This window comes from Prionailurus viverrinus, unplaced genomic scaffold (assembly GCF_022837055.1).
Source record: "Prionailurus viverrinus isolate Anna unplaced genomic scaffold, UM_Priviv_1.0 scaffold_35, whole genome shotgun sequence".
Taxonomy (NCBI): Eukaryota; Metazoa; Chordata; class Mammalia; order Carnivora; family Felidae; genus Prionailurus; species Prionailurus viverrinus.
The window spans coordinates 6,550,236-6,574,725 of NW_025927605.1; the positions used below are offsets into that span (position 1 = coordinate 6,550,236).

Consider the following 24,490-nt stretch of genomic DNA (forward strand, 5'->3'; position numbering starts at 1 on the left):
TGCCAATACAGCCCACCTCCAGTGCTGTCTCTAAAGACTGTGATGGATAGAGGCTTTCAGGAGAGAACCTGTTGGCTGGGTACAGCACCGTCCTTTGGAAACTTACAAAAGCAAGTAAGTTGCTCTGGCTCTCTGCAGTGTGGCTTCCTCATGTTCAAGGGACGGTCGTTGTGAGCAGAGGCTATGGCTTTCCTGGAGAAAGCAGACCAGTTGCCATGCTCTTGGAGCCCACCCCAACATCTGACCTGCCGTGAATTTTGGAGGAATGCCCTGGGACCCTCGGCAGTGCCGTGATGGCCACAGGTCGGAGTTAAGGAGGCAGGGGAAGAATGGTCTTTAAGAAGCCAATCACACACTCATCGATCCATCGATCCATCGTCTGGAGTAAGGTGATGGTCTCAAACTCATCTCGTTTCCTGAGGCTCCTTCTCTTTCCTCTCCTTTGCTCTGAGCATCAGCCCCCTCCTCTCTGGCCTCTTTGAGAACGAAACCTAGTACATGAAAAGGCCCTTGTTTGCTTCCCACAAGGCTGAGTGGTTCAGTGAGGTTTTCCCAGAGCACTCTTCCACAGCTGTGACCCAAAGCGGAGTGTCACCCAGCTATTTCCCCCAGCCTGGACGGGAGTGGGTAGGCTATGAGCTCCTTAAGAAGATTCTGGCCAACTTGGGGAGTACATCTCCTTTTAGGGAGTGTTGTGAATTAGATCCATTTCTGCACCCTGCTGTTGCAATGGAGCAGCCTGTGAAAGGGAAGATTCTCAGAGGAGCTGTGTTTTAATGTAGCAATTTGATTCAATTTTCCACTCTATAAAATTACCCATCACTGCTCGTTGCTTTCTAACAGACACCTTCACTCTTAATTTAACAATCCTATCGAATTCTGCCAGGGAAATTGGAAAAATTTATCACCTGTGAAATTTTATTTTCCTTTGGTTGTATCTGTTTTTGTAAAACTTCATTAACGACAATGACTTGCTGAGGAAATTATCATTTTTTTTTTTTTTAACTTCAGACACAAGAAATGGCTCGACCTCAACCAAGATATCATTTGCATAATAAAACACAACAAAAAGGCAGGGGAAGTCGGGGCTGGCAGAGGCTGGAAGTGTGAGGAGGAGAAGCAGGCCCTCCCTGGAGGGTGGGGAGGTGGGTGAGGTCCCCAGCAGGAAGGAGCCTCGCAGCCACAGCCTTGCTCCTTGACTCAGGAAGCAATGACGTGGCTCCCCACCCCCAACCCCCGCCCCCCAGGGAAAAGGCGAATGCAGTGCTGACAGGATTGGACCCTCTTCTCAGGAAGCCTTGAAATGACAGTTGCTTACTGACTGTGCTTTTTAGCAACCAGCCCTGTCTTCAGGGGCCCGAGTGTTAGATTCACCTTAGTTCCTAAGTTCATCTGGGATCGAGGTTTCACTTGCTATAAATTTAGGCTTAACTTGAATTTCTCAGCAGAGCACTGAACTCCTGGCAAATTTCCACAGGAGCGATCTTTCTGAATGGACTTGGAGATTCAGCGTTCCTGTGGTCTAACTACCTCACAATTAAAAGGCTCAGGCTTCGGTTTTCCACAGTCTGACCCCCACTGTGCTCTGCGCTGTTCAACAGCTGCTGCCGTTCCCACAAGAAGTGGCTAGGCGGAAGCAGTGATGACTATACGTTTTTTGAGATGCCAGCTATCATGCCTTTGGAAGAAAAGAAATCTGTACCTGGGCTTGCTGTACTGGTGGGCAGAGGAAACAGGTTTATGTGTAAGAGATGCGATCTGACTTGTGGTATGTCTGAACTAGGTCCTCCTGTGTTGTGCTCCGTCAGGGTCTTCTCAAGTTACGAAGAAGGTTTGTCAGCACTGATCTATGTTCCTTCAGGCTTCTGATATCCCCTTCATCATTTTGAGATGACTTTACCTTACTCTCACATTTACACAGACAAGAAGTTGAGACTAGAGAGTTTTGATGACCCAGCTCAAGATCCAGAGCAAGCCAATGGAGGCCAACGTGAGCATTCTTGACTCTTTAACCTCGCTGCCGTGTGTGATAAGCTACTTCACATTGCAATGGTGAAAGACACTCCCGGATCACTTCATCCTGCTCCCAGGGCTAGGGAGAGCTTCTGGACTGGGGATCATGGAGGCGCCACTGAAGCTTCCTTTTACTCTTTTCTTCAGAGATTTGGCTTCCTCGGGAGGGTTCAAACTTATATTCTTCCACCAGGTCAAGAATTTCTAAAACTAATGGAAGGTAATCAGAAGATAAAATTTCTCACCTGGCAAGACTTCATAAATATCTTCTTCCTCCTCCTTTGTGGGCTCTTTTAGCCCCACACTCCCAGGCAAGATGACGGGTCTGCACTGGGAACTGGAATTCGGGGAGTCAAGGCCATCAATATCGTCATACATCTCTTCTTCTTCCTCCTTTTCCTCCTCCTCTTCATATGGAATGGTTAAGGAGCTCAGATCTGCCAGGGCAGAGATGATAATGAATCAAGACGGGGAGAAAAAGAAAAGAATAAGGCAGGGAAGGAAAGAGGGAGGGAGGAGGAGGAGGAGGAGGAGGGATGAGAATAAAATATGTCAAAGGAAAATGAAACACCAGGTTAAGTGCTGTTATTTCTAATGTGGGCCTCGGTGGCAGGAAATCTACAGAAAAGGCCAGACTAGCACCGTGTCAGGTTTAAACCGTCAACATAAATCCTTCCTTGCAATAAAACTTGATCAGGATGAAGCAGCTCTGAAAAGTAGGAGTGTGCGACTGAGCGCATGAGGCGAAGGGAAGAAAATAGGCCAGAAGAGGAAATGCCAGCGTGCTGCACACTGTTTGCCAAGTAGAAAACTGGAAGGGTGAGTGATGGCCTGTGCTTGTCCAGGGGGCACGGAGCTGTGGGGACTATGGCAGCTTCCACAGGGTAGCTGGGCTGCCAGAAGCTCATCTCCTCCATGATCTCACAAGATCGGAGTGTCAGACAAGTTTGTTTATGAAGAGGAAAAACAGGAAAAAGTGGAAGAAGAAGAGAAAGTGAGATACAGAAAAATGTAACAGTAATGCGAGACCAAATAGAATGGCTGAGCTGTGTTGGTTACCATGCCCTTTTGCAACCGCACAGTCTGGCTGACCTCAAAGTGGGTCATCGCACAGAGGATGTTGAGCCGTTGCGGCACTGGGGAGCACAGGGCAGGAGAAGGAGATTGGTTTTTTATTTTAATGGGGAACTGGGAAGGTTCGTGCTCTGATGTCTGGGACAGAATGCTCTCTGAAACCCTGCTGAGGGGCCTCTGCAGGATGGGCGAGTGCCGTCAGGGTACCCTGGGGAAGGAAAGGATGGAGAGACATCTAACGTTCATTTCAAAACACTATAAAGCTGTTTGGCTTGATTAGGCATTTAATAAAGATTTTGCAACAATTTTCATCTGAATTCTGGGGCCACCTCATTTGAGGAAGGGATCAAAGACACATTTGTGGCTTAAACCATATGTTATTATTTTGTTTGTTTTAAAATAAAATGGAATGAATAATTTCTTCAATGTGGGATTCTGAAAGTACCACAGGGTACAGCTCAATAAAGCTGCTTTGAGTTTTATTGAGGCTTACACACTTAGGGGTATATTACACGCATAAATCCAAGGCACCTAGATGAGAGTGTACCCTGTAGTCTCGCCATCAATGTTCATGTTTGCCTAGTTCCAGTCTATTATACGTGACGCTCTTGGTAGATGCAATAGTTTGTTTTTGTGATAGCAAAGGCATAAACCGAGTAAAATAGGCAATTCTTGTAATTAAAGCTCTGGTGCTTCCTTCTTTTTCTCCACAATAAAATCTCACAGCAGAATAAAAAACAGAGACGAAAAGGCTCGGTGTTTTTGGGTTGATGTGCTCCTCCTTAGGTCTTGGCCCATGTATAAAGTTGGTGTTTCTGCCTTTCTGCAGCGGCAGGGTCTTGCCATGATGGCGTATCGTGGGTTATCTGATGCCAAGCGACAGACTCAAGTCGGCTAACTCTACCTGTCAGGCCACTCCGGACTAGACTTCCAGGGCCACTGGCACCGCTGTGCCTGCAGGTCGGCCAGCAGAGGGCACTCTAAGAGTGGTCATTTAACATCTTCAGGCAGGAGGACTTCCCATCCCAAAGCAAGGAACGTTTTATTGTGGTTTGGGAAAGAACGATTTGCTTCTAATGTCCAATGGCCATGAAGGCCACTTCGATAAGAGTAGATTTCTATTTCTTACTAAGTTTAAAACGAGAAGATTTGGGACCTAAATTGCGTCTAGGCAACTTTATGTTTGATATCACAACTTTCCTTTCCAGAATATAAGGGGTTAGAAGACACCTAATTGAGCTAAGCTGGTTTTCAAAATCTCCTTGTCTAGTGGGTACGGATATTACAGAGGTCATCTCCACGTTGATTCATACTTGAATCAACTTGAATCAACTCCACGTTGATTCATTACTTTCTGATTCATACGTGGTACTATTTGTTGTTATAACATAAGGCTGGTAGAAGGGAGAACAAGCAGATAAGAAGTACACATTGAAGGCTGTGGATTATATTTATGCAATATAACTTCAACTGCAAATCCACTTAAGTATTGTTTCTGTAGTAATGATACTTACCCTTTAACAAGAAACTTATTTGATCCACCCAGTCTCTGGCCTCAGCTGGATTAGCAGCTGTAAACTAAAGAAAAATTAGTGAATTAATTTATTCCCTTCATGAATTCATAAAATTTCCATGAATCCCATAGGGAGGTTCAAAGAGGAGAGCCTTGTGAGTTAAGTTGCGGAGTCAAGTTGAAAGCTCAAGATTCTCTGCTTAACTATTTAGAAAAAAGACCAAAATCTTACTCAGAGTGATATTTCCCTTCAGCAATTCTGTATACCCAATGTGGACTACTATTTGAGTCCGGACATTCATGTTCATGTGCATTCATTCGATTATCCATGCATTCATCAGACATTACTTTGAGAAACATTTACAGGAAAAAAAGAAAAAGCAAAACAAAATTCCTGACTGCAAAGAACAATGCATCGGTTAGGGAGACAATATACACACTTGAGATGGGAACACTACAAAGAATGTTCATCTGGTAACAGATAGATGCTGAGAGAGCAAAGGAGCACTTACTGTCACCTGGAGTAAGCCAGAGAAGCTTGTTGAAGTAATACTGTTTTGGTTGGATTTTACTTATTTATTTATTTTAATGTTTTTTTTTTTAATGTTTATTTATTTTCGAGAGAGGCAGAGAATGGATGGGGGAGGGGCAGAGAGAGAGGGAGACACAGAATCCGAAGCAGGCTCCAGGCTCCGAGCTGTCAGCACAGAGCCTGATGTGGGGCTCAAGCTCGTGAATTGGGAGATCATGACCTGAGCAGAAGTCAGACGCTCAACCGACTGAGCCACTCAGGTGTCCCTGTTTTGGTTGGATTTTAAAAGAGTTGGCAGAAACTGCTTGCTGGAGGGAATCATGTGCAGAGGATTAGGAATGAGTCCACTGTGTATGGGGGAAGGAAGGCAGATCAGTTTGACTGGAGGACAGTGACAGGTGATGCCGGAGTGCTGCGGGGTCAGGGAGGAGTTGATGAGAGGGCTCTGAGTACTAGGAGTTCAACCTAAAATGCAGGCAATAGGAAACCACCATAAATTCTAGCAAAAGGAGCAGGAGATTCTTTCAATAGTTGTGGGTAGGAGGGGTTTGAACAGGGAGGAATGGGAGACAGAAGACCAGCTAGAAGGCTATTTAACTAGTCCTCTGGGGGAGGTGATGAGGATGGCCATTGTGATGGCTGTGGGAATAAGAAGGCAAAGATCCAAAAGATATCGTAGAGGAAGAATCCACAGACCATGGTAATGACTTGGGTTCAATGGGCCAAAGAAAAGAAGTAAACAAACTCTACATTCTGATTCACAAAACCAGCCAGTCAAGCAGCAAGCCTTAGTAATTTTTTATTTTAAATGAATCAACTTGAAGTGACTGTTCCTGAAAAACATTTTTATCATCTGGCCATTAGGGTAAGACAAAGTTATGTGCTGTGTAAGAAACCTAGATTCCTGCTTAATACTTATTAATAGACATTGTCATTCTTGATTTCTTAAAAACTCATTTCCATAAAAAATATCTAAGGAAATTGATTTAGACTTGTCATATAAATTTTTATCTGGAGGAGGCACCATCAATACTGAATAATAAAAATAACTTAGAAACATACCAAGTATATTCATCTATTACGTACATATCTATAAAGGATTCTCTAGCAAAGTTTAGTGTTAAGATAAAAAATTTGCGGGGGTGGGGGGCGCCTGCGTGGCTCAGTCAGTTAAGCGTCAGACTTCGGCTCAGGTCATGATCTCGCGGTCTGTGAGTTTGAGCCCCGCGTCGGGCTCTGTGCTGACAGCTCAGAGCCTGGAGCCTGCTTGGGATTCTGTGTCTCCCTCTCTCTCTCCCCGACTCGTGCTCTGTCTCTCTCTGTCTCTCAAAAATAAATAAACATTAAATAAATAAATAAAATTTTGAAATTGCATATTGAAGACCTAGGTTGTTTTATCAAAACGAGAGTTAAGATACTGTAGAAACATAAAACGATGGGTACTGAGAGCCATCTGAAGAGTCAAAGGCTTACTCAAGTGAGTGATATTAACCTCAATATTAACCTTAGCATAGCTTTTCTCATTTTCCATAAGTTAGCTAAAGAATGGTTTTAGTGGGGTGCCTGGGTGGCTCAGTTGGTTAAGCGGCCGACTTCAGCTCAGGTCATGATCTCGCGGTCCGTGAGTTTGAGCCCCTCATCGGGCTCTGTGCTGACCGCTCGGAGCCTGGAGCCTGCTTCAGATTCTGTGTCTCCCTCTCTCTGACCCTCCCCTGTTCATGCTCTGTCTCTCTCTGTCTCAAAAATAAAGGTTAAAAAAAAATTGTTTCAGTAAAATCGTGATAAGATAAAAATTACTAACAACCAGGAAACGATATTTGTACACATACACACACATGTAAAAATATATTTTTGGTGAAAATCATGACATTCCCTTATTCAGAGCTTTTTATTCCTTTAGTTAAATCCACTACTTATTATATTACCTACTATATCATATCAAATATATAAAAATGAACGCAATGAAGAATCAGCCTTTCCCACCCCAGAGCAGGTCCTCTAGTCCCTCCAGTTATCACTGTTACTACTCACTAATCATTGTCACCAACATCTTAGAAATCCTTCCAGAGATACGCAGTGTGTCTACACACAGGAAGATTATTGTGGATAGCGAGATGAATATGGGAAAATAACTTATTTTTCACTCTACAGTCAGATTTTTCTCTTTCTAGATGTCATGGAAGGAAGTGAAGATAATCAGGGAACGAGTAAAGAGAATGGGAATTAAAGCGGTGAAGTTAGAGATGATGAATGAGGAACTGGGTTGTGTGCTGCAACAGACAAGACTCTCACCTATGGAGTGAGACCAGGAAGGGGGGGGGTGAGGAGGTGGAAGCCAACCAAAGGCGGTATCTAGGACGATAGTGACAACACAGAGCAGGAGGGAGGGCACCACATGGCACAGGTGAAGACATGTCAAGAAAGAAGGTCCTGGTAAGAAGTGAGCAGGTAATGAAGAAAGGATGGAACCCAGCATAGCACCCCCAGCTCGCACACAAACGTGGAGCGAAACTACAAAGCAGTGAGGACCAACCGTCTCCTCGGCTCATCCTACCTCATAGCTGCGCCTGTCCTGGGAGGTCAGTTCAAAGCAGGATTCTTTCTTGGAATCTTTTCGCAGGTGCGGGGCCATCCGGACACTGTAGTCCTTAATGAGAAAGGTCCCTTTGGGCTGCTTGCCTGCAAGACAGGAAAACCCCCTGTGTCCCTAGAGAAGATGCGACCAAGGGAAGGCGTCCTCTCTGGTATGTAAGCTAAAAGCACAGCAACAGCTGTTCTGTCCCCGAGGAGCCACGATAGTCAAGGAAAGGTCATTAAGGAGGCTCAGGAAGGGGCTACTATGACAGTGAGGCAGAGATCACTGCCAAGCTGGGGAAATGCAACATGAAAGGTTATTTTGCCAAAAGAGGACAACGGAGATGGAGACTTTATTAGAATGTTAAGAGATCTATAACCACAGAAAGGAGGAATTATTACAGCAGGGAGAGTGTGGCTGTAAACGTGAGGCTCTTGAAGGCTATTACAGAACCCTGCAGCGTTATTGCTGTCAGGGCCAGCAGAGCTCACATTTGAGGGGAAGGGACAGCAGCTCAGGGGGCATTACGAGTTCCCGGGGTCCCCTCCTATGCCCTGTGTGGTATTTGGGCTAGACCGCTCTCTACCTCCTGCTGGTCCGGAGGGAATTCATGCGAGAGGGAGAATGATTAAAACTCAGTATTTTGTCGCCCTTCCCAGAGGTCAAATTGGGAAGTGGCATTGGGTGATGAGGAAGGAGGGAAAGGACCCTAAGGGAGGGAAAGGAGAGACCACCCTGGCTGTCACTCTCTTTCTAAAACATAAAATACTAGGAACGGGAAAAGACGGGGTGGTTCCCAATGATTTTGTGCCCTCCTGGTGTAGTTCAGGCAGAACATACAGAGGAGTGGAACCACAGTGCCTGGGTGATGATTTGTGTCCCGTTATCATGTGGAATGAATTGCTGAATACATGCTTTTGGAGGCTGATGGTGATAAGGTGGCAGTGGGATGGCAATATTAGGAAAAGAAAAGAAAAGAAAAGAAAAAGACTCCATCCTTACCTGGTTGAGCTAAAGGAAATACACACAAACACTCACTACGTCTTAAGAAAATGTCTTGGGCACAATAAGAAGTAACTGGCGAGAAGGGAGCCATGCAACAGTGCTTTCTGACACCGGAATCTTTTTTGTTAAAGTATCTCTCCTTGTTCTAACTGGCCACTAAAATGTTTTGTTGTTTCTTTGGTCACCAGGTTTTATTTCAGCCTGACGGCAAAATGGTCCATAAAAGTCTCCAAGTCTCTCCCTCTCCCGCTCTCTCACCTTGAGTATAGAGGATTCGGAATGAATGAACGTGACACCTGGTTTTATATCCAGATATGCCAACCACTTATTTAAATGCAGCTGGCATGAAGAAGAGTTTTACAATGATATACATGGTATATTAGTTTTAAGGTTTAAAATAAGAAAATTGCCCCTGGCGGGCTTGTATATGCCTAGAATTAAGGGAACAGATTGTGGTTGCTGGCTCGGATGGTGGTCTGGGCGTCGTAAGGACGCTGGGGGTGTGTTACTCAGGTTTTGAGCTATGCTGCTAAGATCGCCATGTAGGGCTTCACACTTCACCCCTACGTGGGAAAGTCTCTGAGGAATATAAAAGGGCGAACCCAAGACGAAGCCAGCAATAACCTGAGGCAGGCAGAGAGGCAGCGTGAGCCGCTGGCCTTGAAGCCCAAGCACAAATCTTAAAGATGCCAGGTCACCTGGCAAAGGTGCTGTTCTTGATGCCAAAGGCACGGCAAGTCCAAAGGCAATTGGGTAGACATCTGATTATTCCCAAGACTGGATATCTAGGCATTGGGAGATGCCTCCCCCTGGGAAAGAAGGAAGAGAAGAGAAACGGGGAGTGACTGGAAGGAAAAGGAAGGGTGTACTCTGAATCACTGGCCTCTGTGCCGAGGTGGCAGAGCCCAAGGAAAGTCCCCACAAGACCTGATGCTTTGCAGGAGGGTATCCCCTCTTTGCAAGTTTGTGTTCACTGACAGTGATCATTTTTAGGCTTTGTTTAGTTGTCGCTGTCTCCGGTTTATGCTTATATCCTCTGTTTCTTCTCGTGAACTTAGTAACTGTGCTAAGCACGGATGGGAGACCTTCTCGGGAGAGCGTATGAGTGGTGTGCTTGATTGACTCAATGGTGGCTCATTAAGAAGCTGCCTCTGGCCTGAGTCAACACTTCACTGCTGCTGCCATCTGGCTGGAGGGTGTCTCCTGGGCACAGCAGCCATTTGGGTCTCAACACTCCACGGCTCTAGGGATGTCCACGGGACTACTTCCCAGCATTCCATAGGATGAAGTTGAAAGCATAATCTTCGAGAGTCTGGACCCAAGGGTTCTGTTTCTGGGCCATTGGCAAGCTGTTCAAATCTTTCTCACAGGGGCGCCTGGGTGGCTCTTTGGGTTAAACGTCTGACTTCAGCTCAGGTCATGATCTCACAGTCTGTGAGTTCGAGCCCCACGTCGAGCTCTGTGCTGACAGCTCGGAGCCTGGAGCCTACTTCAGATTCTGTCTCTTTCTCTCTCTGATCCTCCCCACTTGTGCTCTCTCTCAAAAATAAATAAATGAAAAAAAATTTAAAAAAAAATCTTTCTCACAAGTTTTCCCCCCAGTATTTTAACTATATTATTAATATCCATAAAGAGTTTGAGATTCTTTAAAAAAATACCAAAGTGTTCAACATTGATAATATTGTGTTATTAGTCATAATAAAAGACAACCTTTTGACACGCTGACCACACCGTCCTAGTGTTTGAAGTGAAAATAATTCCTAAATTGGCATCTGAGTTTTTGGTGACGGACAAGGTATTACTTAACAGCCTCTTTCAGTCTCCCAAGCATGTCCCTTTATGGGTGTTAGTTAAGGACTGCTATCTTGAGATCTAAGTGCTTGAGAATTTACGAAGTGCTTGCATCCAGGAGTGAGCTGCTGCTGTGCAGATGAAGAACACTTACTTTTCTCGTTAGCATAGTAGTAGAAGAGGCCTCTGCTGATGACACACCATCGTTTCTGCCATTCCGATCCAAAGAAACTATGATCTAAACAGAACAGCAGTAAGGGGACATAAATTCAGGTAACTACAACCACTGAAGAGTCCGTAAAGTCCAACAACACACAGTCCAGTGTGTTATTGTTTTATTTCCTAGGTTAATGGACTGTAAAACCCTCCCTTTCACTCCCGCAGGTTATCCCATATTGACTCAGAGTCCAGAGGGCTCGCTCCGTTAAAGGTCCAGATTCTACACGGGGTTTGCCTGTTCTGACCTCTCACAGCTGTCTCGCTATTTATCTTCCTTGATATCTTTCAGGTTCTAATCTCATCCAGTGCTCTTCAAATTCTCTATGATCCCTTTATGCGGTGCCTTTTAGCAAACCAAACTGATGCTCAGGCCATGGGCACAGGAAAGGCTTTCTTTGTACTAAAGCCAATTTGCTTTTTGAATGCTAAACTTGGGACCCCGGGCCTAGGATGGCGGTATCTATTCTCATCCAGTGAGCGATGGGTCAAGAGGTGGGTTCCTCTGAAACTTGAAACTGGGCTGCTTCACACAGGATATAAAATGATACTCTTGGCAACGGTTTTGCTCTGTGGGAGCACACTGAGAGATGAGAACAAGAATATCATCGGCAATTCATTCAACAAGGATTTATTAAGCACCTGTTGTGTACCAGGTGAGCAAAGCAGAACCAGTTCCTATTCTGACGAAACTCACAATCTGCTGAAGATTTGGGGGCCGCTGGGCTACACCAGACTTCTCTCTTGCCTTCCTTTTGGTCTCCCAGCTCCTGAGCGCAGAATTGGGCATAGAGACAGCACTTTCTTCATTAGTCCTTTTTCCTCATTTCCCTTCCCTTCCTGGACTGTTCTGAGACCTGTGGGTCTGATCAGTACCTTTGCTTTTCTTCTCCAAGTATCCTTGCTTGATGATGTTATCCAGCTCTTGAGCTCCTCTTGTGATGTCTTCCGCTCCTGAAAGGAACAACGGCAAAAATGCTTTGTTGAAACCTGGCAGAGTTTTCATTTATTTAGGCAACTTTAGATAATCTACATTAATGAAGGGGGTGCAGAAGGGCAATTGCTTAAGCACAGCACAAAATAAGATAATTTTTTTTTTTTTTAATTTTTTTTTTTTCAACGTTTATTTATTTTTTTGGGACAGAGAGAGACAGAGCATGAACGGGGGAGGGGCAGAGAGAGAGGGAGACACAGAATCGGAAACAGGCTCCAGGCTCTGAGCCATCAGCCCAGAGCCCGACGCGGGGCTCGAACTCACGGACCGCGAGATCGTGACCTGGCTGAAGTCGGACGCTTAACCGACTGCGCCACCCAGGCGCCCCTTTTATTATTTTTTAAAAAACAATTTTTTTTTTCAACGTTTATTTATTTTTTTGGGACAGAGAGAGACAGAGCATGAACGGGGGAGGGGCAGAGAGAGAGGGAGACACAGAAGATAATTTTTATATGATTGGGGAAAAAGAGTAAATTTTCTTTCTCCCTCATTATATCTAATGCTAAAACCACTTACAATGATCTAAACATACATTAGTTTGTGCAAGGGGAGGTAGCCTAAATATGTACTGATTGGCAAGAAAAGGACTCCAGAGAATTAAGAATTTGCAGTGGAGATAAGCTCCAAATTGGATAACCACACTGAGATCATCAAAAGTCAAATGAATAGCTACCAGCAGAGAGACGCTTTAGTGAGTGATAGAGTTCACCATAGACGCAGCCACCTCCGTGAGAGCAATAAACACACACTCACTCTTAAAACACACACACACACACACACACACACACCCCAAAACACAAAGCCATCTAGTGAACATAAATTTTATTAAGTTCACACAAAGAAGGGCTATGCAAGCTGAACTGACAATAGCCACCAAATCCTGGTTTTGTCCAAGTATGGGAAAGAGCCTAACAATGGTAGAAGCCTTTACCAAGAGAAGACTCTGGAATTGACATCAGCCTCTAATCGTATGCTGCTAACATTCTTGACTTTCAATTAGCCTTGTTAGGTACAAATTTATTGAGAAGTCAAGATCCTCATCCATCTTTCACCACTAAGGTTTGTACTTATTTTATAGAAGAGAGGAGTAAAGGACAAAAAAAGAAGGGATTTACTCCTTAAAAAATCAAATGAAACAAGAACACAAAAAATTCTTTAAAAAATACGAGTCCATATTTCTTTTTTTTTAAGTTTATTTATTTTTTTGGTAATCTCTACACCCAATGTGGGGCTTGAACTCATGGCCCAAAGATCAAGAGTTGTGTGCTCTTCCTACTGAGCCAGCCAGGTGCCCCCAAGTCCATATTTCTTAATTAGGAGAAATAAGGAGAGTGGGCTGTCAGGATCCTAATGTTTATTGTTTTTAGTCTCCAAAACCAAAGCTCCTTTGGTTTCCCTTAAAAGATTTAGAAAGCAAAACAAAATACAAACCAACTGAAGGGACAACCACATAGGAATCAACTGGGTCACCTATACAATATCTTGAGACTTTTGGGTGAAGTAATTTTTTTTTTCAATTACACGATTGTTTTTTGAAATTTTCAATAACTAACATTTATTCAGTGGTGGCTATGAGCTGGCAGTTTACTTCTTGCTTAAAATATTTCTTGTTTAAAAATAACTTAAGAATTTTTTTATTTTAGAGAGAGAGAGAGAGCGCGAGCATGAGCATGTGTGTGAGCAGAGGAGGGGCAGAGGGAGGGAGGGAGAGAGAGAGAGAGAGAGAGAGACAGACAGACAGACAGAGAGACAGAGAATCTCCAGCAGGCTCCACACTCAATGTGGAGCCTGACGTGGGACTTGATCTCATGACCCTGGGGTTATGACCTGAGCCGACATCAAGAGTTGGACACTCAACCGACTGAGCCATCCAGGAGCCCCTAAAAATAACATTTTAAGACAATTTAAAATGCAACTAAGATTACCTTTTGCCTCTAAGTTGTTTTGAACTTAGTTTTAAACAGAGATCTGAAGGGCTTTTCTTTTTTAGTGTGTCTAAGTGCCTGATTCTTTCTATTTGTCCTTATTGTCAACTTCCTTGTTCATGGACTATTTTCATTTGTGTGCTCTACGGTTAGCGAACTCTGTGGCTGCTATAAATCCTCCCAGATGGGTCTCAGGGTGCACACGTGAGATGAAGAGCAGCAAAGGGAAGTTCATTTGTCTAGGACCCTTTCATTTCTCCCACCCTTCTGAAAATTCTAATACCTCTCTGGAAATGCTCTCCAAGAAAATAGAAACTGATCTTATGGAGGGTGGAGTGGCCGGGTTGAGGGCCTGATATGGTTGAGAAGGTCCTTTGCAGGAGAGCCTATCCTCTCTGCAGCACTATCAAAAATTGCTCCTAGAGGCCTAAAAATTAAATGAAAGACACGGGAGATGAGAAAAACAGGATCCCCTAAGCTTGGAGTTTCTATTTCTTCTTGCAGTTTTTTTTTCTTTTCTTTTTCTTGTTTTAAGGTCTTGTTAAACTTAGAGACACAGATTCTAGTTAGAGATGCCGAGAGTCTGAATCATAAAAGACATGTTAAACGTTCTATTAGAATTCAAACCTCCTTTTTTAATGCAAATCTAAATGCCATTTTATGGAACATCTATAATTATGAAAATGGGAAGACATTGCCTCGTGTGCGGGGAGAGTCTGTGAGTATGAATATTACATTAATGTGCCCACACCAGCTCACTGATCCTGCTGGCAGGAGCATAAAAAATGCTTGAGTGAAACTTTTATTTAGATGTTAAGACTCCAGGCCCCAGCGGGGTGACAGAGACAGTCCCTGCGAGTTGCCATCAGAAAGAGAGCTTGAATTGAATTACCCAGGGGGGAAGGAAGTAGTGATGAGCACTGCTTCGCTTATTTAATTTCATTTACTTTCAGTACATTATCAGCATGAGGCTTTTCTCTCCCCACCAACCGAAACCCAAGAATGCCACCACCAAGAAAACAAAGACATAATGCCGCAGAGACGTTTGAACCTCGAGTCACTAATTCTAGGAAACTAGGGTCAGTACCATCACCGCCTTCTCTCCGAAAAGAGTCACACTCAGTTTGCTGAAACTGGGCAAAAAGGGAGCTGCTGACTTTTCTGTCTTGGTCATTCACCAACAGATTCTGAAGAGCTAGAGATACGGTATTTTATGTGCTGGGTTTTTGCGAGACGTGTTATGTTGCTTTCTTATTAGAGAAAATCTGTACTGGGGAACTCTCTTCCCTGGTTTCCCTTATGGGCAGTGGAAAAAATGGGATGAAGTGAAGGTGAAGTTTGAAATGGCTATGGAAAACAATTAGGAAATCAAATCAAAGCAATCTCTATTCTAGCGATTGTCTTCTGCGTGCAAGGGACTGTGTGGGGAGTCTAATAACAGAATTGTTCTCAGTGTAAGTTGACACTGAGCTCAATTTCATTAGCTCCATGATCTATCAGATAAATCCAGACAACCAAGATGGGAAGCCATTGTGGCAATCAAGCTGTCTCCTATTTCGGTGTCAGCTCAGTGTCCTACTGATCAAGAACCAGTGATCTTGAGGATGCACCACGTTGGCCATGGTCCCGGGGTGATGAACTAGGAGGAGCCTTGTATGCCTGAATCCACACCTACTGGCAAATGAACAGGTCTGCAGAGCTACTTAATGCCTAATGGGAAGCATGTAAATGCTTTGTAGGATGATAATAAAAACAGGAAGAAGCCACAAATAATTGCATGGGTTGCTATTTTAAGGCCAAAACATTTATATGTAAGTATACAATTTTTAAAAATAATCGAGCCTTTTTGTCCATTACCTGAAAAAAAGATATCACCATCTTAATGAAAAAATAGAAATGATTTAGATTTATTGGGAAGAAATGGCCTTCTTGGACAAACCTAAGGGTGCATCACAGTGTATCAGCACAAAACAGAATTACATTCGTGTCATCATCTCTCTCTACCACTGCACTTAACTAAATCTCCCAGAATAGCCCATATAAAGAAAAGATTCACTTAGCTGAAGGATGTGGGGCCATAAAGATAAGATCAGCAGAGAAGGTGTTACCTAGAAGTGATGGCCACCCAACTTTCGTGGCAGATGAAGATAAAAGAAATTCTCGGACATCTTTCTCTCCTCATCCAGATTCCTTTAAACCCTTGTATCCCACCCATACCCAACTCTGCAATAAAACACGACAGACTAGGATTCCGTCTCTCAGCACTAAACATGACTCTTCAGTCAGCTATGGACAGCAACAACAATGGGGACCCTTTGAGTGTGATACATTTCCATAAAGCAGTCAATAAAAAAGACATGGGAGCTTATGTGAGTCACGGCTTATTTAATCAGCTGCGTTCTAGCCCACTGAGAAAAGAGAATTGGAGAAATCACTTGGCAACACCACAGCACAAGGCTAACAGTACAAGAGGCCATGCAATCTCGTTGCAAAAAGGTCACAACCCCTGCAGAACCAGGCAGGTGCCCGTGAACTTCCCTTAGAGGCAGCTGGCTGGTTTCTTGCTAAGCCAACCTGAAATGAAAATCGATGTTTAAGAAAAAAAAAAGTTTTTTATGTTTATTTATTTTTGAGAGAGAGAGACAGAGTGTGAGCGAGGGAGAGGCAGAGAGAGAGGGAGACGCGGGATCCAAAGCAGGCTCCAGGCTCTGAGCGGTCGGCACAGAGCCCGACGTGGGGCTTGAACTCACGAACCACAAGATCATGACCTAAGCTGAAGTCGGATGCTCAACCGACTGAGCCACCCAGGTGCCCCAAATCAATGATTTAAAAAAAAACATCTTTTGTTCAACTGCCACCCCCCCCTCCCCTTTAAACTGTGGACTTCTCCCATTGTCCCTTTTCCTTTTAACCCAAGTTCTTTCCAATTGTTTGGAAAAAGGGACCAAACTCCAGCCTAGAGACTGAGAGCTACCAGGGGTGAGTTTCAGGCAGGGTGAAGTTTATCAGGTTCCTCCATTAAAGTACCTGTGATAAGGGCCCCAGGGGATTGGGTGGATGAGGTTGGAGAAAATCTAATATTTGGAGGTGGGGGATGAACTATGTTCCATCTGGTCATAGATGGTCTAGATGGTTCCGTCTGGTCTAGATGGCTGGTGGGGACAAACACACAGTTCACAATGCCTCAAATGTACAAAGGGGAAGAGAGTATTGCAGGGAGGGTGAGGGTAGTATTCTCCTGGCTGGTGGTCGCTGGTCCTAAATCTCCTTTGTAGTTGGTTTCTGTGGCCTTTGTAAAATAAGTTCATTACAGTTTTCCCTCAGCTTCTTGAACGTCTGGGCTGCTTTTTTGCCTTTTTTTCTCAGTTTTCGGGAGCCAGTCAGTAACTCACAGTCAGTAAGTGACAATAAGCCAGTCAGTAAGTGACAGTCAGTCTGAGGTGTCGGGCGTGTTCAACTTCGAAGCATGACACTAACAGGGAAGGTGGTTTCGAAGACTCTTCCTCCCTCAGTCTCTTGGGACAGCCTCACAGAATTCTCTAACTTCCGTGGTTCTATTCGCTACCCGCCTCAGTTGACACCTTCACACTTTCCTGTCATTTTGCTTCACTTATTAAGGAATTTACACCAACACATGTAACACATGTGAGGTGAAAAATTCTAAATCATGAATAATAATCGACTTCGGATCGGAAAGTTTCAGAGATGCACAAAGACCGCTCAGACGGCTTTAATTTCGTGGAGGAATGACTGGGATGCAGAGGAGAGGAAGAGGAGGGGACTCAAAGTTCTTGGTCAAACTCTTCAACAAGCTGTGGCAGAAGAAGCTAGAAAACAAAACAAGGGGAATTAGAGTGAGACTGAAGGTCTAGCCGTAAGCAAACCAGCACAGGAGACAACATTTGGGAGATCTTGATGGACTCTTGTTGGCCCTCAAACTTTTTAAGGTCTTAAAAAAGATCTGTTAATTCAGGTTACTGGATCTGGCAATCCAGACCGGACTATAAAAATCTGTGGAAGAAATCTTGTTATCCTGAGGATAAAGAAAATTCATGAGAGGTTCTAGGCCAATAAGTAGTACTAAGAACAAAGGCAGATAATTGATGAGCGGAAAAATTAAAACTAGGGGCGCCGGGATGGCACAGTCCGTTAAGCATCTGATTCTTGATCTCGGCTCCGGTCATGATCTCAGTTTGTGAGTTCGAGCCCTCACATTGGGCGCTGTGCTGATGGTGCAGAGCCTGCTTGGGATTCTGTCTCTCCTTCTCTCTGACCCTCCCCCGCTTGTGCTCGCTCTCTCTCAAAAATAGGGGCACCTGGGTGGCTCAGTCGGTTAAGCGTCCGACTTCGTCTCAGGTCATGGTCTCGCGGTTTGTGAGTTTGAGCCCTGCGTCGGGCTCTGTGCTGACAGCTCAGAGCTTAGAGCTTGCTTCAGATTCTGTGTTTCCCTCTCTCTCTCTCTGCCCCGACCCCACTCACACTCTGTCTCTCTCTCAAAACTAAATAAATGTTTAAAGAAAAATAAAAAATAAATAAATAAAACAAAAAAAATAATTAAAACTAATATGTTTTAATGAAAAAACCAAATAAACTTTTAATCTGCATTTTATAAAGCATGTTTATATCTCATTTGAGTTTCACAACAGTCTGTGAGGTCTGTATTATTATTAGTTCTTTAATAGCACTCTTTATGAGTGCTCTTTATTAGCACTTTACAGACCAGGAAATCTTTTTAAAATTTCTAAAATATTAAAAAAAATTTTTTTTAACATTTATTTGTTATTGAGAGATGGAGAGAGACAGAGCATGAACATGGGAGGGGCAGAGAGAGGAGGAGACACAGAATTCGAAGCAGGCTCCAGGCCGAGCTGTCAGCACAGAGCCCGACGCGGGGCTCAAACTCACAAACCGAGAGATCATGACCTGAGCCGAAGTTGGATGCTTAACTGACTGAGCCACCCAGGTGCCCCAGGAAACTGAGTCTTAGTGAAATTACTGACCTTGCTGAAGCCTGCTCAGTTGGAACAGCCCATGCACTTTCCATCACCCTGAGCCTGAGTTGAGGAGACGCACTCAGGGTGGCTGAGGAAAGACAGGGTCTGCCAGCCTCACTCTCCCACAAAAGACCCCATTTAAGTACAGAAAAAGAAGCAGACAAGTGTGTGGTTATTCTAATATTTGATGTCAAAATACTATTATTACTATTTTTATAAATCTTTTTAAAAAAATACAATTTATTGTCAAGTTAGCTAACATACAGTGTATACAGTGTGCTCTTGGCTTTGGGAGTAGATTCCCATGATTCATCGCTTACATACAACACCCAGTGCTCGTCCGAACAAGTACCCTCCTCAATGCTCATCACCCATTTTCCCCTCTCCCCCATGACCCCCATCCACCTTCAGTTTGTTCTATTTAAGAGTCTCTTACGGTTTTCCTCCCTCTCTGCTTGAAATTACTTTTTTCCCCTTCCTTTCCCCCACGGTCTTCTGTTAGGTTTCTCAAATTCTACACATGAGTGAAAACATGATATCTTTCTCTGACTGACTTATTTCAACTAGCATAAATATCCTCCAGTTCCATCCATGTTGTTGCAAATGACAAGACTTCATTCTTTCTCATTGCCAAGTAGTATTCCATTGTATATATAAACCGCATCTTCTTTATCCATATAGGGACCTCATCAAGATAAAAACCTTCTGCACAGCAAAGGAAACAATCAACAAAACTAAAAGGCAACCGATAGAATGGGAGAAGATATTTGCAAATGACATATCAGATAAAGGATTAGTATCCAGACTCTATAAAGAACTTACCAAACTCGACACCCCCCAAAATTGTTTTAAGATACTATATTTATTTAACTTTTTTAATGTACCGGCTGACTAATCTATGGAATGGCTTTCCAGGGCAGGTCTGTGTAAAATCCAAGAAGTCAATAGATACACAGTATGGAGCACAATAAGAGAATATATGAGAATACAATAAAAGGATACACGGGTAAAGAAAATACAAGAGGAAGCCACCTGGAGCTCTCACAAATGGTGCTTGGTCACCAAGGTTTGGAAGATGTCTTTTGATGCAAGAGTGGTATCTAGAGGAATGGTATCCAGTGTAGGGCTCATGCAAGAATCTTGAACATGATGTATTTACTCTTTAAGGAAGAGCACTTGCTTTAAAGAGAAAGAAGATTTAGAAAAATGTTTGTTTTTGAGAGACCGCAAGTGGGGGAAGGGCAGAGAGAGGGGGACACAGCCTGATGTGGGGCTCGAACTCACGAACCACGAGATCATGACCTGGGCTGAAGTCGGATGCTCAACCGACTGAGCCATCCAGGTGCCCCAGGAGTAAGATTTTTAAGCCAAATACCCCAAGTTGGTTCCTTTTCACAAAACATTCCATCAACAATGCCACGCTACAAGGTAACATATGGAAACTATGACGACTCATGGAGGATGAAGAACCTTCTTATTTCTACAAAGAGGCACCACACTAATCGTCGGAGGGGCCTGTGGTCTTAGGGGATGCTCCTCTTCCATGTCTTCACGTTCAGTGGGATTTTACTTGTAAGAAGTGAAAGAATTAGAAAAAAGCCCTTCCAACTCCAGGTATGCTAACTTCAACACACTATTTCTAGCATCTAAATAAATGGTAATAGTAATCAGCAGCATCTTCTAAGTGTACATATTTCACTTTAAAAAATATATTTTTTTAACGTTTGTTCATTCTTGAGAGACAGAGCATGGGGGGTGGGTGGGGCAGAGAGAGAGAGAGAGAGAGAGAGAGAGAGGAAGACCCAGAATCCGAAGCAGGCTCCAGGCTCCGAGCTGTCAGCATAGAGCCCAGCGTGGGGCTCGAACCACAAATTGTGAGATCATGACCTGAGCCGAAGTTGCTGCTTAACCGACTGAGCCACCCAGGCACCCCTACATATTTCACTTTAAAGAATGACTCACTCAATATAATAATCCACTAAGTCTCAATCATCGAATCATGACACATTGGTGTTTTTGATCAATTGCAGGTGTTAATCTACAGGGCAGAGATTTCAAATAATTCCCTTTTAGAATAAGAATGGATTCAAAGTTTTTCTTACTAATATCATTCATCTGCATTCTGATATGCTTTCTTAAGGGAAAAAGCCAATCGAAAAATGATTTATAGCTTATCTTACTTATGCTACAATCTATGGTACTAAATACATCAGATGCACTATTACAATGGTGGGAATCAAGAGCTCCCCCAGTGCTTTATCTCCTTGAGAAAATCGTGTTTCTTCAAAATCACGGGTGTTCCATGGAAGTGGGCCGAGCATATAAATGTGGGTGGACATGTGTCATGGTGGGAAAAAGGCTGAGAAGTCATGCGATCTCCACACAAATTGTTTAAACTCAGAAAGTCTCTTGTGTCTTCTGATTTTGTTCATTATGCGTACCTGTAACCCAGCACCCTCAGCTTTATTTTTATCCTAGGAACCCTAGAACCACAAAGATCCAAGCTACCTGAAGTCTCTTTAGTAGCCAAACCACAGTAACTGGCAATCATACAAAGTGAGAATCCTCATACAAATCCAGGCAGCAAGGCTTCAAATGGCCTTGTGACTCTAATAAGTAGGTAGAGAGGATGGAAAATGCCAAATCATCTTTTTAAAAAAAAATTTTTTTTTAACGTTTATTTATTTTTTGAGACAGAGAGAGACAGAGCATGAACAGGGGAGGGGCAGAGAGAGGAGGAGACACAGAATCTGAAACAGGCTCCAGGCTCTGAGCTGTCAGCACAGAGTCCGACGCGGGGCTCGAACTCAGGGACCATGAGATCATGACCTGAGCCGAAATCGGACGCTTAACTGACCAAGCCACCCAGGCGCCCCATGCCAAATCATCTTTTTACAAAACTTTGAAGGATCACTGTATTCCCTCCTTGTCCTGAGTCAGGTCACCATTAGATAGATATGTGTCATTTAAAAGCATATCTATAAAGTGAATGACAAAATATCGTTTCTAAATCTATTTATTTACTACTCTGCTGGGCTGTGATAAGAACACGGGGGAAAGAAAAGAAAAAAGAAAAGAGCCTTGCCTAGGTTTGGAAGAATTTTTTTTAAATTTTAAATTGGTTTACCTTCTATTTGTCTACCATACTGTGGCCAGAAATCATTTTTCTGAAACACAGAAGTGGTCATGTCACTTTCCTGCTTAAAGCTAATGGTTCCCCATTACTTATAGGGAACCATTATAGGGTGGTATCGAATATCACCGATCCCTTATAGGATGAAAATCAAACTCTCCAGCATACAAAAACTTTAAAATATTTGGTCTCACCTATTGTCCAGTTTAGTTTTCTTCTAAGCCCCATACCTCCCAATGCTCCAGCAACAGTAAGTAACAAACTGCTGTCTGGAACATGCCATGTACTGTACACTACAGAACTTTGCTCATCTGTTTTTCCTCTTTGGGAATTCCTCTCTCTCTTTCAAAGTAGGGCATGCTCCCCCTACCCCCTTTTAAGTTTGTTTGTTTGTTTATTTTGAGAGAGAGAGAGAGAGAGAGCGAGAGCCCTGTGCTCAAGTAGGGGAGGGGCAGAGAGAGGGAGGGAGAGAGAGAGAGAGAGAGAATCCCAGGCAGGTTCTGCACTGATGCGGGGCTCTAACTCATGACCTGAACTGAAATCAAGAGTCAGTTGCTTAACCTACTGGGCCACCCAGGCGTCCCAAGGGCGTCTCTTTTAAGACTCAATTCAAATATCACATCTTCCCTGGATCTTTCTATTTTTGCCATGTAGAATTATACACTCCCTCTTCTGTGTTCTAATGCCATTTTCTATAGGGCATTATTATAGCACAGTCTTGGCTCCCAGGGGCCCTTTTCCCCAGTACTCTCCAGTCTTGACTTAGTTATTATGTAAAGCTACTATGAACAAGGGAATTGAAAAGGGGCTACTGCTGCAAAAAGGAATAGAGCTGTGGGTCTAGGTAGAAGGCAGGAGGAAGGATAGCCTAGAAAGGGGAATGAGGGTAAAAGTAGGTCTTGCATTCGTAGGTGGAGACATGACACTACGGAGGAAATTAGGTGAACAAACATCATAGCACCTGGATTGAGAGGAGGGAACAAAGGAGAATCCAGTACACCTGTGCACCTAGGGGGACGGGCCAGTGTTTGCACCACAGCTGTCTAGTTAAGGACGGTAAGAATTAGACTGAGGGGCAACCGGAACATGGGAACAACTGAGACCCATCGCAGGCTAGGGCTGTGCCTTAAGTAACTGCTGGACTGATATGGGATTAAGAAGGAGCCTTCCCTAAAATACACCACAGGAAACGCTGAGGAGTTCGGTGCTAATTTTTTAATTTCTTGACACTTAAAGAAAAGCTGCTGGTGGGAAATCTGGTCCCTTTCATAGAGGGCAGTACAATTCACTATTCATTATTTCTCCCTGTATCCCCAGGGGCCTCGTACACACAGTAGGTGCCCGAAATATGTGTGTTAGGAGAAACTGCAACCACTTCTAGCCTAATGGGACTTGTGGTCTAAGCAGGCAATATGGGAGTTGAATATTTGTTAGATAAATCATTTTCATCTAAGCCACAAATGGTAATTTTTGTTCTGCTGTACCTCACAATTTTAATCTGAAGGTTGGGAACGTGAAACAAGAAGTTAAAAAGGCAGAAAGAAGCGTTAGCCAAGACAGCAAGGAGGAAACGGGCAGTGCAGGAGCCAGGATGAGTGACAGGACTGAGAATGACAGGAAGGGGGGGCAAAGAGAATTTTGGGGGGAAACTGGGGGAAAAATGCCATGAACCTCAACTGGGGAGAATGAAGTTTCTGAGACTATTTCACAGCCTCGCCGAGACCCTGCTCTCTTCACCTCAGACCTCATCATCAGCTTCCGGAGAGCGTCAAAGGATGGGATCTGGAGGAAGCCAGACACGGGCAAAGGGCCGAGCCACATGCCAACAACCTGACAAATGGATCACCAAATACTTCTCAGAAATAGCTGTCGAAGGCAATTTTTGAGCTACAGGCCTTGAGTGGCTGAGAACTTGACCTCTTCTTGTAGCATTTCCCCAGTCTTATTATTTCTCTGAGGAAAAAAAATGGCATTTTTCTCTTTGGTCTCCATTTGTTTTGCATCCCATACGCTAAGATCCCATGTGTGTCTGAACACTTCATACTGCTGCTGGTGAACCCCATGTGGGGATTAGCGTACCAGGATCCTGGAGTCTCTATTGTAGTTACTCTCCAAAAACAAAAGATTTCAAGGAGAAGCCAAATGATAACAATTTTGCCTTCTCTGTGTCTCTCTGGTAAAAGACATTCAGATATCATCAGAGCGCTGCATTGAGGAAACTTTTAAAGCAAACAAAGCAGAAAATCAAAAAGGAGACTCAGGAACTAATTATTGTGATTCTCCGGGGGTTTTTCAGGGTGGGTGATCTAATGAGAACTCACACACCCCATCAGGAAGGACTTGATGGGAATGCAATGATCTTAGCAATGTGGCTTTGACCTGGTATGTATCATCTACTGGACGAAGTGTCACTCCCCAGCCAGACCTCACTCCCAGCCAGCTCCCTGGGTGTCTTTGTACAGCGGCACACGATCAGGGACAAAAACGATGGCTATGATAAGGAACCTCGAGGGCAAAAATCGCCTCCTTCCCTTGTCAGTTACACATTTGAGATTTAAAATCTTTCTTGAATCTCCTGTTTCACCTGATAAAACTCATGTAAGTTTGAAGTAAGTCAAACTTTGTAAGGAAAAAAATTAAAGAGGGGAAAACGAGGGTGATGTTCCTAGACCCAAAAGTTTCCAACCAAATCACCAAGTCTGTAATTGCAAAATAAAAACACTAA

The 24,490-nt window shown here is 43.8% G+C and overlaps 1 protein-coding gene across 5 annotated transcripts in view; it reads right to left on the reverse strand.

Annotated features, from left to right (window-relative positions):
- The window catches only part of SKAP1 (src kinase associated phosphoprotein 1), a 279,158-nt gene that overhangs the window by 37,682 nt on the left and 216,986 nt on the right, over window positions 1-24,490 (reverse strand). For all 5 annotated transcript variants that reach the window (XR_007149429.1, XM_047845673.1, XM_047845674.1 and 2 more), the window contains exons 5-9: window positions 11,596-11,673; window positions 10,658-10,741; window positions 7,687-7,811; window positions 4,602-4,665; window positions 2,259-2,450 (exon numbers count right to left, since the gene is read on the reverse strand). Coding sequence is in view for 4 of the 5 variants with exons in the window: in XM_047845673.1 (XP_047701629.1) it covers window positions 2,259-2,450; window positions 4,602-4,665; window positions 7,687-7,811; window positions 10,658-10,741; window positions 11,596-11,673 (543 nt within the window). In the remaining variant the exon portion in view is untranslated. The remainder of the gene's footprint in view (window positions 1-2,258; window positions 2,451-4,601; window positions 4,666-7,686; window positions 7,812-10,657; window positions 10,742-11,595; window positions 11,674-24,490) is intronic.